This window comes from Urocitellus parryii, chromosome 7 (genome assembly GCF_045843805.1).
Source record: "Urocitellus parryii isolate mUroPar1 chromosome 7, mUroPar1.hap1, whole genome shotgun sequence".
NCBI lineage: Eukaryota > Metazoa > Chordata > Mammalia > Rodentia > Sciuridae > Urocitellus > Urocitellus parryii.
Window position 1 is genome coordinate 164,567,884 of NC_135537.1, and position 13,312 is coordinate 164,581,195.

Genomic DNA, 13,312 nt, shown 5'->3' on the forward strand with positions numbered 1-13,312 from the left:
TGTAATTGATAATAAAAAGTCTTATAAGAATTTCACTTGAGTTTGTTCTGTTTGACTTTTTAAGTGTGTAGAGTCCTCTAAGGAATACTGAGGACTCATGCCAATGAAATTAGCAATGGAGGAGAGAGTGCAAGGGGGGGTAGACCTGGCCAAGGAATGCTGCTTGGGAAGCTGAGGAGGCTGGAGGTAAGGGTTTGCTTGGGAGGAGAACAATAGTTCCTAGTTACAGGAAAGAGAACATCTGGCCCAGAGAAGGTGGGGCTTATAGAAGAAACCGGGCTGAGAGGCCCATGGACTGCTGGGCAGACCCACCTCTTTGCTGGTGGTGGATTTTTCTGCACAAGCTCTCTTTCTCCCCCTTCCGCCAGCCCCAGCTTTCCCCAACTCCAACCCTGACCTACAGAGCAGAGTCTGATTTGGAGCCTGGAAAACAAAGCCATGTAAGGTCTGTGGAAATTGCTACAGCCTGCTGAGACCGCCCCCCCAACTCTGGTGTGCCCCTCCCCCCGCCCCACCCTGCCTGCCTCCTCCTCTTCTGCAGCCTTCAGCCTAAGCAGCTGACTACCAGGAACTGCAGCCAGAGTCCCGGAGCCCCTGGTCCAGCAGCCAAGAGAGCCCCTCTCATGCTTGCCTGAGAATATACAGATTCACACTGGTAGAATCCTGCCCCATCTCAAGGGACAATGAACCAGAAGACCACCCTGGTGCTCCTCGCTCTGGCCATCATCACCATCTTTGCCTTGGTTTGTGTCCTACTAGCTGGCAGGGGTGGAGATGGGACTGAACCTAGCCAACTTTCCCATTGCCCCTCTGTATCTCCAAGTGCCCAGCCCTGGACACACCCTGCCCAGAGCCAGCTGTTTGCAGACCTGAGCCCAGAGGAGCTGACAGCTGTGATGAGTTTTCTGGCCCAGAAGCTGGGGCCAGGGCTGGTGGATGCAGCCCAGGCTCGCCCCTCAGACAACTGTGTCTTCTCAGTGGAGCTGCAGCTGCCCCCCAAGGCTGCAGCCTTGACCCACTTGGACAGAGGGGGCCCACCACCTGCCCGAGAAGCGCTGGCCATCATCTTCTTTGGCGGACAACCCCAGCCCAATGTGAGTGAACTGGTGGTGGGGCCACTGCCTCACCCCTCCTACATGCGGGATGTGACTGTGGAGCGTCATGGGGGCCCCCTGCCCTACCACCGACGCCCTGTGCTGATCCGAGAATACCTGGACATAGACCAGATGATCTTCAACAGAGAACTGCCCCAGGCTGAGGGACTCCTTCACCACTGCTGCTTCTACAAAATCCAGAGAAAAAACTTGATGACAATGACCACAGCCCCCCGTGGTCTACAATCAGGGGACCGGGCCACCTGGTTTGGCCTCTACTACAACCTCTCAGGGGCTGGGTTTTTCCTGCACCCTGTGGGGTTGGAGCTGCTGGTGGACCACAAGGCTCTGGACCCTGCCCACTGGACCATCCAGAAGGTATTCTATCAAGGCCGCTACTATGAGAGTCTGACCCAGCTAGAGGACCAATTTGAGGCTGGCCTGGTGAATGTGGTGGTAATCCCAGACAATGGCACAGGTGGGTCCTGGTCCCTGAAGTCCCCAGTGCCCCCTGGTCCGGCTCCCCCTCTGCAGTTCCATCCCCAGGGTCCCCGCTTCAGTGTCCAGGGGAATCAAGTGGCCTCCTCAATGTGGACTTTCTCCTTTGGCCTTGGAGCTTTCAGTGGCCCGAGGATCTTTGACATCCGTTTCCAAGGGGAGAGGGTGGCCTATGAAGTCAGCGTCCAGGAGGCCGTGGCCATCTATGGTGGAAATTCCCCAGCTGCAATGTTGACCCGCTATATGGATGGTAGCTTTGGCATTGGCAAGTACTCCACACCCTTGACTCGAGGGGTGGACTGCCCCTACCTGGCCACATATGTGGACTGGCACTTCCTTTTGGAGTCCCAGACCCCCAAGACAATACATGATGCCTTTTGTGTGTTTGAACAGAATCAGGGCCTCCCCCTGCGGCGACACCACTCAGATTTCAACTCCTACTATTTTGGGGGCCTTGCGGAGACAGTGCTGGTCTTCAGATCTGTTTCTACCTTACTCAACTATGACTATGTGTGGGATATGATCTTCCATCCCAACGGGGCCATAGAAGTCAAAGTCCATGCCACAGGCTACATCAGCTCTTCGTTCCTCTTTGGTGCTGCCCAAAAGTACGGGAACCGAGTTGGGGAACACACGCTAGGCACGGTTCACACCCACAGTGCCCACTTCAAGGTGGATCTGGATGTGGCAGGTAAGACATCTTCATGGGGACAAGGATTGTGCAAGAAGGACTGAAGAGTTCCATTTGTTTGGGATTTTTTGTAGGTTATGCAGGAAAGAAAGAATTTTGATTTTCATGGTTCCCTTCTGGCTGTATGGGAGAAAGCTGGCTGTTGAGTTTTATTTGGATCTTAGCTTGCTGTCTGGGAACACAACTGCCAGCTTTCCTCCATGTGACCCCGTTAGAAAATCTTGGGAATCAGCTGGGTGCTATGCTGCACGCCTATGATCCAAGAGACATGGGGGACTGAAGTAGAAAGATAGCAAATTTGAGGCTAGCCAGAGCACCTTAGAGAGATCCTGTCTCAAAAAATAAACATCTGAGCTCTGTGGGGTATGCCACAAAGGCTGAAACAGAAGTATCCCAATTTCAAGGCCAACAAGGCCCTCAGTAGTTTAATAAAATGAAATTTATTGAAAATAAAATAAAAAATAAAAGGGCTGGTAATACAGCTTAATGGTAAAGTGCCCTGGGTTCAATCCCCCAGTATTGCAGTAAAAGAAAAAAAAAAAAAAAAGAAAATCTTGAGAAATGGCTAAGTCAGGATGGAGCCAGGGTCTGTTCCCTATTATCTCCTATGCACTTATGTGGGCCCCACTTCAGGGAGGCAGCTCTTGGTTTTCCGGCTCATTTCTCTGTGTCTGGACCATAGTGCTGGTATGTTAGAGGATCTGTTTGCATTCTGCTGAGTCCCTGGCACAAGGAGACCATCATGGAACAACCTAGGTTGTACATTTCCTGGGAGATGTGTCCTCCTCTTCCCTGATTTTCTATTACTCATTCTGGCCACAATTAACTTAATTGTGAGAGGTAGAATGAATAGTGTGGAGAATTCCAGGAATTTCCTGAAGTTGGTCAGTCAAGGCTACATGATGTCTTGAAATTTCTGTCTTTGTCTTTTCACTTCCCTCCTTTAGTTCATTATCACTGTTTTTTTCCCCTGCTCTGCCTCTGCAATATCTCAGAACCCTCGCTGGTGACCCCTATAGATGTCAGCCCTCTCTCTGCTGCCTCCACTCTTGATGCTGTCAGATCCAGGGTCCACTCTGTGCTGAGAGGGCTACCCGTGCCAGCCTGCTATTTACATAGCTCCCAACTTACCCAGCCCCTGCAGGACATCAGCTACAGAAAAAACTACGAGGGTCATCCCCTCTTGGAGGAGCTCCAACCTGCCCTGCTTGACCACAGCCACACCCACATCCTCCCTGTGCCTGAGCAAACAGGTTATAGTTAGTCTTCTTGATTTTGGCTTAGGCTTTGTCCATGCCTAGAATGACCCTCCATGTCATTTCTTTTGGTGACATCCCTTCAGGCTAGGCAGAAAATTTGCCCCAGATGGGCCATATCCCTGCCTGCACCTATATTCCTGTAACCCTGACTCTGCTCACCTGTGCCCCTCTCCCATTATAGGGTAGGCAGTGATTTCCTGTCTTTGTCCCCTGGTACAACAGTAGGGTTAGGATGGTGTTTCATTCATCTCTGTCCCCAGGGGCAAGCACAGTCCTGTCTGCTAAAGAATGTTGAAAGGACCAGGCACGCTTGTAATCCCAGCAGTTGGGAGGCTGAGACAGAAGGATCTCAAGTTCAAAACCAGCCTCAGAAACTTCAAGGCACTAAGCAATTCAGTGAGACCCTGTCTCTAAATAAAATACAGAATAGCTCTGGGGATGTGGCTCAGTGGTTGAGTGCCCCTGAGTTCAATCCCCAGTACCAAAAAAAAAAAAAAAATGTTGAAAGGGGCTGGAGTGGTACCTCAGTGGTAAAGCATTTGCCTAGATGTGTGAAGCCCTGGGTTCAATCCTCAGCACCACATATAAATAAATAAAATAAAGGTATTGTGTTCATCTACAACTTATAATAATAAGAAGAATGCTGAAAGGAAAATGAATGAAATATTGAAAAAATATTTTAATTAGAGATCAACATCTTCCACTGGCAGGTTGGGGTTGTCTCAGAGGGAAGGGAAGCAGGGGCCACACTCTGTCCTGGGATGCTCTTTGACCCCCCTCTGAAGCCAGGTGGGGGAGGACTCCAGGGGGACCAGGGCAACTACATGATCAGCCTTCCACCCTCACCCACCCCACACAGGACTGGAGAACTGGGTCTGGGCTGAAGACATGGCCTTTGTCCCCATGACTGTGCCCTGGCACCCTGAACGCCAGGTACAGAGAATGCAGGTGACCCGAAAGCTGCTGGAAACAGAGGAGCAGGCTGCTTTCCCCCTGGGAGGGGCCACTCCCCGCTACCTGTACCTGGCCAGCAACCACAGCAACAAGTGGGGTCACCCACGAGGCTACCGCATCCAGATACTTAGTTTTGCGGGGGAGCCACTGCCCCAGAACAGCTCCATGGAGAGAGCCTTCAGTTGGGAGAGGTGAGTGGTGGGCTGTCAGGGCTGCAGGAGGTGAGAGTGGGAGGGAAGCATTGGAGGGACACTAGTATCAGTTGGGACTGTACTCACGATGAGATGAGATCTCAGCATTTCTTAGCTATCAGTGTGCCCAATGGGGCTCATTTCTCTTTGGAAGACTAAAACTGAGAAGTGAAGACTTATTCCTGTTTTGGATGGGGGAGGGACCATGCAGTAAAATGGCAGGGTGACCAACAGGAAGATGGAACCCTCTAGGATGACATCAGGAATTCCGCAGTCCTGAGTTGGTATGTGAATGGGAGGAAAAAGCTGAAGTCTGAGCATCCAGATTCCTTTTATCATGATCAGGCAGCAGAATGGGGTTAGTGACAATGAAGTCCTGAGCAGTCCCCCTCTAGGTACCATCTGGCTGTGACCCAGCGGAAGGAGGAGGAGCCCAGTAGCAGCAGCATCTTTAATCAAAATGACCCTTGGGCCCCCACTGTGGATTTCAATGATTTCATCAACAATGAGACCATTGCTGGAGAGGTGAGCTGACTTGGGGGGGCGGGATATCAGAGGGATGGAGGTACAAGGATGAGTCTCACCTTCTCTTGGGAGAGTCCCTGAAAACCAAGGGATCTCAGGTGGAGCGGACACCTGCTTTCTGCACTTTAGTGGACCTGATCCTTTTCTCTTGAGAACCTTCCTGAGATGGGAAGTCATATGCATCGGATGGGTGAGGAGCAGGGCCTGTCCTCCAAACCCTACAGCACTTGAATTCATGGACTGAGTCCTTTTCAAGCCCCAAGACTCAAGCAGGGCTGGAAATTAATAGAGAAGACCACAGCTCTGCACTTTGAGCTTCTTCCATTCCTTCCTTGACCATTAAAGAGTCTCCATGGCAGCCTGCTTCTGCTTCTCAAGCCCTGTCTTCCCTCATCCAATCCTTCTGGCTTGAGTTGTAATGTGGGAACCCTCAGAGAGATGGGGGTGGGGAGAGCAGCTGAAGTAGCCTTCGGGTTGGTAGGCAGAGGGCAGAGGGATAGGAAGCGTCAGAGATGGAGGGTGCAGGCCAGGTACAGTACACTATGAAATTGACTCTTCATGCTTTGACTTTGGGGTCAGAAGGGAAAATATTTAAAGGTTCAAGAACCATGGGTTGGTGAGCTGAAGCCTTCCCTGAAGGGCCACTGGGGTGGGCAGGGCATATCCCTAGAAAAGCCTGACCTCATGATCCTCTTTCTTCTCCCCCTGATAGGACTTGGTGGCCTGGGTGACAGCTGGTTTTCTGCACATCCCACATGCAGAGGATATTCCCAACACGGTGACTGTGGGGAATGGAGTGGGCTTCTTCCTCCGACCCTACAACTTCTTTGATGAGGACCCTTCCTTCTACTCTGCTGACTCCGTCTACTTCCGGGAGGACCAGGATGCTGGGGACTGTGGGATCAACCCCCTGGCTTGCCTGTCCCAAGCTGCTGCCTGTGCCCCTGACCTCCCTGCCTTCTCCCATGGGGGCTTCTCTTACAACTAGTTGGTTCCTGGGATGGCCAATCTGACCAGAGGCTGAGTCAGGTTAGGATGGCTGGGGCAGCAACTGGACACTGGGCAGGGCAGCCTGTTTCCCTCTTCTCCTTCCTTATACCTCTGATGTCTCTGTCAAGGTCCTCTCTCTTCCACTGTCCTCCTTTGCCTCCTCCTCCTGGAGCATTCTGATCCTGAGATGCCTGACATAAGAACACTGGGCTTGGTTGGTCCCAGCTGTGCTGAGTTCCTACCTTAGGGAGAGGAGGAATGACCCAGCCAGGGGGCTGGAGTAATAGCTATGCTTTTCTTCAAATGCTTGTCTCTTTAAAAAAAATCTTTTATTTCCAAATATTTAGATGATTTCCAAGGACTCTGCAATGGAAATAATTCCCTAGAGATCCCAGGGCAGGGTGCCCATCAGTCCTGCATGTCCACAGATGAACTAGAAGGGACCCTTTGCCCACATTCCCTCTATCCAAGTCCCTTCCTTCTCTCATCCTTACCCCCTCTTACCCACTGCCTCCTTCTTGAGTGCCTGCCTGCTTTTGTGTTCTGGAATTTCCCCTCAAGTCCTGAGTGCTTGTCCCTCTATCCTAGCCCCCATGTTTTCCAGTCCTCATTTCTCAACTACAGTCTCTTCTGGTCCTGAGATTATGGAAGTCTCAAAGATGCAACGGGACAAATCATTGAAGAGGATAATCCCTGTCTGTCACATATCAGGAGTAGGAGTTGCCCCCACTTCTGATCTGGAGCAGGATGTGTTTCTGGAAAGTTCTCTCTGCCCATTTCATCTGCTGGCCCTGTACTCTCTTGATGAGAATGTTCATAGTGTGAGCAGCAACTCAACCTAGCATTGCAGGTGGTTTTGGGTAATGAAAAATGGTCATCTTGTCTCAGGGTTGTGTGACCAAGATGCAAGAAACCCTGGGAACTCCACCCTCAGGCCAGGGCTGTCCAATCATGTGCAGACATGTAAATGAGCTGGGGACTCTAATGGGGAGGAGCCTGACCTGGAGGGATCTGTTTGTCCCTCCTGGGGTTTGGCCTGGGATGGTTACAGTAATATCAAGAGATTGGAAACAATAGAAACATTCCTCCCTAGGTAATTGGTCAAAACAATACTTGCAGGTGTGTTTTTTTTTTTTTTTTTTTTTTTTTGGTACCAGGGGTGCTTAACCACTGAGCCACATCCCCAGCCCTTTATTTTTTATTTTGAGACAGGGTCTCATTGTGTTGAGGCTGGCTTTGAACTTGTGATCCTTCTGCCTCAGCCTCCCAGAAGCTGGGATTGCAGGCATGTGTCATCCTACCTGGCACTTGATGCAATCTTACAGTGCAATACTATCCAGCTAAAAAAAAACATGTGTCTTTAGGTATTAATAATAAATAATCTTCAAGTAAAAAAGGAAAGGCATAGGAATATGTATAGTGTACACTTCCTGTTTGTTTTTGAAAGAATGAGAATATAAATACATATTTGCTTATGTACGCATATTTAAGAGAAATGGGTAACACTGATTACCTCTGGGGAGGGGGCAGGCTTGGGAGGGGACTTAGCACTGTATACCTTTCTGTACATTTTGAATTTCAAACCATGTAACTGTATTACCTCGGAAAAATAAGTAAATTGGCTCAAATGGAAAATGACCTTTAGTGACAGGCTTTTGGGGAAGAGATAGGTGGTCAGGGGGAGAATAAAATGAAGGGGTAGGCCCAATTTTCAAGTGTTTGAGAATCAGAGAAGTGAGTATGGCATCTAGTACTTTCTTTGCCCAAATTTTAATTTTCAGTCAACTACCCACCCTTCTCCATCTGCCTTTGAGAGGAGAGGGCAATGAGAAGGAATAGGGTAGGGGGACTTCTGTTTGCTGGAAGCCAAAGGTCAGGAGATAAAGTGCAAGAAACAGTTTTGAATGCTACTCAGCTTCTGACCAGAGGGAGATCATGTTCTGGGAGCTGGGACACCACCAAAGCTTTTGTACACTTGGGTCTGTTCTCCCCCAAGTCCAGGCCATCCCTTAGGTCAATGGTGCTGAGGGCCATTACCAAGTAGGTATGACGCATCGTAATCCTTGCCAGTGTACCCCATGTTAAATGGACTTGCCTTGGAAATTTGCTGCGACCTTGCTTGTGTGTTTGAGAAAGGTGACCCTGCTCAATCACCAGGGTGGATCCAGGATTAGGGTGTATTCCTGCAGGAAGTATCTCCGTCCTTGGGTTTAGGGCGTGACAATAGGAGTTTTAGGGAAGTTGAGGTTGAAGATTATTGATGCTGGGATTAGGGTGTTCCTGCTGCTTGTTCTCGTGAGATTAAAATGGGATTTGGAAAAAGCCTCGTGGAGTAGGATTTGGGATCGGACATTTTGGAATTGCCCCTGAACGTGTGTGGAGGCTGGTGTGAGATCGGGAATAAAGAATTGCTGTTTGAACCTACAAAGCTGTGTGGTGGCTCGTGATTCTGTGCCAAGCCGAGACATTGGCACTTGGCTTTCGGCACAATGGAACAGGAAGTCAGTCAGCTGCAGAGAAAGTAGTTTCCAAAGAACATGAATAAAGACTTCAGTCTGGAACAGAAGGCCAACAATGGCTGGCTTCATTCATCATGTGGCCTGGTTGGGGACAGGGAAGGACAAGGAGACACTGAGATGACACGGAGGAGAAAATGGGATAGGTGGCCAGTTGTTACTTTGCTGACTTCATTACTCCCTGTTCCTCTAACCTGAAGACTCTAAACAAAAGGAGACTCTAACTTCTCCTTTTGCTTCTACTCCCTCACTGTTCCTTCTTATGGCTTGTTGTACCATGGTGGATGCTGGAGGGAACAGGAACAAAGGAATGCTGCCCGTCACCATCAAGTCCACTTGAGACTCATTTCCTTGAAATCCATCTCTACCAAAGAGTGGGAGTGCTGGTGTGTGGTGGTGGTGTGTGTGAATGTGTGTGAGTGCTCATGTGATTTTATTTGAAAACACGACTGGTTGTGTTCCTATACATCTCACCACAGAAATGATGACACCTGCCCCAGAAACTCAATGAGGGGAAGCAGAATGGACCTCCACATTATTAGAACAACATCCCCGTTCAGGTCAGGAGGACTGCAAGGTCAACCTCCAGCTGCCCATCCCAATCCAAGCTCTTCCATAGACCATCAAAGTTGTCTGGAGTCTTGTCTTCAGGCTTGTAAATTGGGTTTAGCAGTGAGAAGTGACTGAGGATTGATGTCATGAGGGATTGAAGGAAATCATGCCACCACGCCTCAGAACCTGAAGCTTGGGTCAAAGGACAAGGAGGCCCCTGAAGCTTGGGTCAAAGGACATGACTGGGACTTCTTCAAGAATGTAGACACAGGCAGCCCTCGTGAGGAAAATAACGTGCCCACCTGCCTCTCCTTTGGGGACCACTAGGAAGGGCTCCAATGGCAAATGTCAGGAAGTATCACTTCATGCATTCAGCAAAGGTTTATGGAGCACCTTCCAAATGCCAGGCCATGTGAGCAGCACTAGAATGTGCTAGTGAATAGAGGCAACTGCCGCCCTCAGGGGCAACAGGTACAATTACAATCAGGGAAGGAAAAAGACCATAGCAGGGCTCCTAACCCAGACTTGGGGGGCTGGAGGAGGCTTCCTGAGGGATGTGATATTTATTTATCTGTATTGTGTGGGGTGTGTGTGTGTGTGTGTGTGTGTGTGTGTGTGGTGCTGGGGACTAAATCCATTGCCTTGTGCATGCGAGGAAAGCCTCAGTTCTACCAACTGAGCTATATCCCCGACTCCCAAGATGTCTATATTGATCCTGACAGAGAAATAGAAGTTGGTTGGGGAAGAGGGAGAGAAGTGGAGAGTCGCTGGTCAAAGTAAGATCCTACCCACCAATCAGTCCTCTTGCTAGTCACTTTGGTTTTGCAATAATTGGTCAGATCCTCCTTGCACACTTACGCAATGTACAGAGGGTTTGGGGAGAAAAAAAAATAAGGAAGCCCTAAATGGGGGGAGGAAATTGATGCTGTCCTGACTGCTTCTTTGGGTTTGGTGATACAGAGGTGATGCACAGGTGCCTGTAGAGGTGAAGCCCACCCATTCCAGCTCCTTCTGGAAGGTTCTCTTTTCCATACCTCCTCTGTGGTTTCAATCTCTCACTATTGACTGGCTCTTTCCTAGTTACTCTCATCTTGCTCTGCCTCTCGCTGGGCCCTGCTGCATCTCCTGGGGTGGGGGTCTTCACACACCCTTTCCTCCAAGGAGTGATCTCTACCTTTTGGATCTGCTTCCTGACCTCCTCTAATCACTCCTCTCACTGGTGACCCAGAGTGAACTTCATTGACCTCTCCTTGGTAATGCAGTTCAGGATAAAGGTACATGGGCCATAGTAATGCTGTATTTATTTACTTATTCATTCATTCATTCATTCATTCATCTTGTTACTTATTTTTGTGGTACTGGGGAATTAAACTCAGGCCTTTGCACATACTAGGCAAATGCCTAGTACTGAGCTACATTCCCAGCACATTTTATTTATTTACTTTTTTTGAAACAAGGTTCTCATTTTGTTGCCCAGGCTGACCTCAAACTTGTGATCCTTCTGCCTGAGCCTTCTGAGTCACTGGGTTTACATACATGTTTCACTGTGCATGGCCAATGCTGTGTTCTTCCATTTTTTTTTAATAGTTTTTTAGGGGCTGGGGCTGTAGCTCAGTGGTAAAACACTTGCCTCACATGTGTGAGACACTGGGTTCCATCATCAGCACCACATAAAAATAAAGATACCGTGTATTAATTTACGATTAAATAAATATTAACAAGAAAAAATATTTTTTTAGTTGTAGATAGACACATTACCTTTATTTTTCTGTGGTGCTAAGGATTGAACCCAGTGCCTCACATGTGCTAGGTGAGTGTTCTACCACTGAGCCACAACCCCAGTTCAACTCTGTGTTCTTAATTTAGCACTGGACATACATTCCCCAGCACTAACTATAACTTACCAAAGGGCCCAGACTTATATTCCCTGGTTGGAATGGCTTCCCTTTGTCAGGGCTGGATCTTGACATTAGATTATTCCTTATTTTAATGGGCACACAACCCTTTCCCAATGACCTTTGCTGCTTTAGTTATTGTAGTTTTAATGCTTCTATCTTGATTGTAAGAAGCTCTGCAGTGTCTTTTTTTTTTTTCATCTTTCACTTAGTTTATGGGATGTTGGTTGTGAATTTTTTTCTCCCCAACATTTGGGGTCACATTATTTTATTTTTCTATACCAGATAGCCAACTCTGGACCCTTACCCCTCCCCCACCCCCACCCCATGATTGGCAAGAAATTCAATTTCAGGCATGTTTGTCAGGTTTTCATCTTTAGGTTTAGGTAAGACTCAGGAATGTGGGAATTTTGTGGATGGCCAGCTAGTCTTCAGTTGACAGTGGTCACAGCTATGATGTTCACCTTCTGCTAGCCTGAGGTCAGTCTGGCCAAGGTGATGATGGAGGAGAGGCCTGGGTACCAGTTCCTCTGAGTCTTACATCCTCAGGCCCCAGTGGGAAGGGGGCACTAGTTCTTCCTACCTGCCACAACATGCCCATAAACACACATGAATGCACACCCATGTGTGCACACACACATACTCTCTACTTGTGAACCCCACATAATTCCACAAGACCCACCCTTCCTGTATTAGGAAGTTCTCTGAAGCTTCTCTACCCACGGTGAACACTTACTGTCTTTCTCCTACTACAAAACTCCCACTGTCTCCCAGAGGAATGGGACCCTGCTTTTCTTACAGCCTTGAAAGAAACCCCACTCCTCCTACAGATTTCAAGAACAGGGAAGAGAACCTGGCATCGTAACTCATGCCTATAATCCCAGTTACTCTGGAGAACCGTAAATTCAAGGCCAGATTTAGCAATTTAGCAAGACCCTCAGTGACTTAGTGAGATCCTGCCTTAAAATAAAAAACAAAAAGGGAGTGGGTTGTGGCTCAGTGGTAGAGCGCTTGCCTTGCACATGTGTGACTCTGGGTTCAATCCTCAGCACCACATATAAATAAATAAATAAAATAAAGATATTGTGTCCATGTATAACTAAAAAAAATATTTAAAAAAATAAATAAAAAGAACTGGGCATGGGGCTCAGAGGTAGGGTGCCCCTGGGTTCAATCCCTGGTACCAAAAAAAAGGAAAGGCAAACCTGTCAGAGCCAATGGCGCAATGGTACAAACATCAACATCTCTTGTCTGACCTTTCGGGTTTTGTTTTCTCTGGTTTGATGATTCAGGTTTCCAGGAATCTCACTGTGTTCCTGCAAAAATGACCTTGGGTAAAACATAGCCGACTTTGTGATCTTACCTCTTTCTGTCCCTTTCTTCCCAGCCCCCACTCCACACTGAACTGGCTGACCTCCTGGCTATTGCCTGTCCTGACCTGTACTTCTGCAACTTCTGTTCCCTTAGGCTGGGATGTCCCTTCTCTGCCATGAAAATAAATTGCTTCATGTACCCCTCAAGCATCTTTGCCTAGATGTCTTCTAGGAAATATCCAGGTCAGAGAGGATCCTTCCCTCCCAGCACATGAGATACAGGTCTCCTCTCAGGGACCCTCAGTCTCTCCTGGTTCTGCTCAGGATTCAGCTGGTCAAATGACAATGGCTTTCCACATATCCACCCCCTAGCAGAGAGGCTCCCAGTTATGGGCTGTGAGCAATGGAGGCAGTTGCGTTCCCTGCATCTCCACCATTTTGGCAAAGGTTTCCTGGAGTTGAGAGCAGAGCTGCTAGGTTCCCTAGCCCCATTTTACCTCACCCTGGCCGGTCAGTCCTACTCAAGGGGATGTTGAAGGAAGAAGAAAGGTCAGACAGTTAGTGTAAATAGAGGAATCCGAAGATGGAAGCTGAATAGGGTTGGGAAGAAGAAAGCTGGTTCAAGAAAAAAGGAATGTTAATACCTTCAGGACACATCCCCCTCATCATGGCCAAAGTCACCTGCTTCTGGGGTATTGGAATGTTAATGTCTTCAGGACACTTCCCCCTCCCTTAATTGATAACCAAAAACTCACCTGCATCCAGGGAGATAGTGCCTCACAGCAGCAAATTATTAAGGAGTCTTCCCTGCGGCTCCCTCTGAATTGCCCCTCA

At 48.6% G+C, this 13,312-nt stretch overlaps 1 protein-coding gene across 1 annotated transcript; it reads left to right on the forward strand.

Annotated features, from left to right (window-relative positions):
* Positions 1-70: 70 nt before the first annotated feature.
* On the forward strand, positions 71-7,724 carry Aoc3 (amine oxidase copper containing 3). The gene is made up of 4 exons (XM_026386861.2): positions 71-2,283; positions 4,402-4,687; positions 5,083-5,212; positions 5,925-7,724. Exons 1-4 carry the CDS (start codon positions 684-686, stop codon positions 6,198-6,200), a joined length of 2,292 nt encoding a protein of 763 aa, XP_026242646.2. The 5' UTR covers positions 71-683; the 3' UTR covers positions 6,201-7,724.
* The last annotated feature ends 5,588 nt before the right edge of the window (positions 7,725-13,312 follow it).

Bases quoted from the DNA above. Each gene is read 5' to 3' on its own strand.
- Aoc3 (XM_026386861.2), top strand. From the start codon at position 684: ATGAACCAGAAGACCACCCTGGTGCTCCTCGCTCTGGCCATCATCACC. The intron at 2,284-4,401 runs GTAAGACATCTT...CACCCCACACAG, and splicing joins GGTGGATCTGGATGTGGCAG to GACTGGAGAACTGGGTCTGG. The intron at 4,688-5,082 runs GTGAGTGGTGGG...GTCCCCCTCTAG, and splicing joins AGAGCCTTCAGTTGGGAGAG to GTACCATCTGGCTGTGACCC.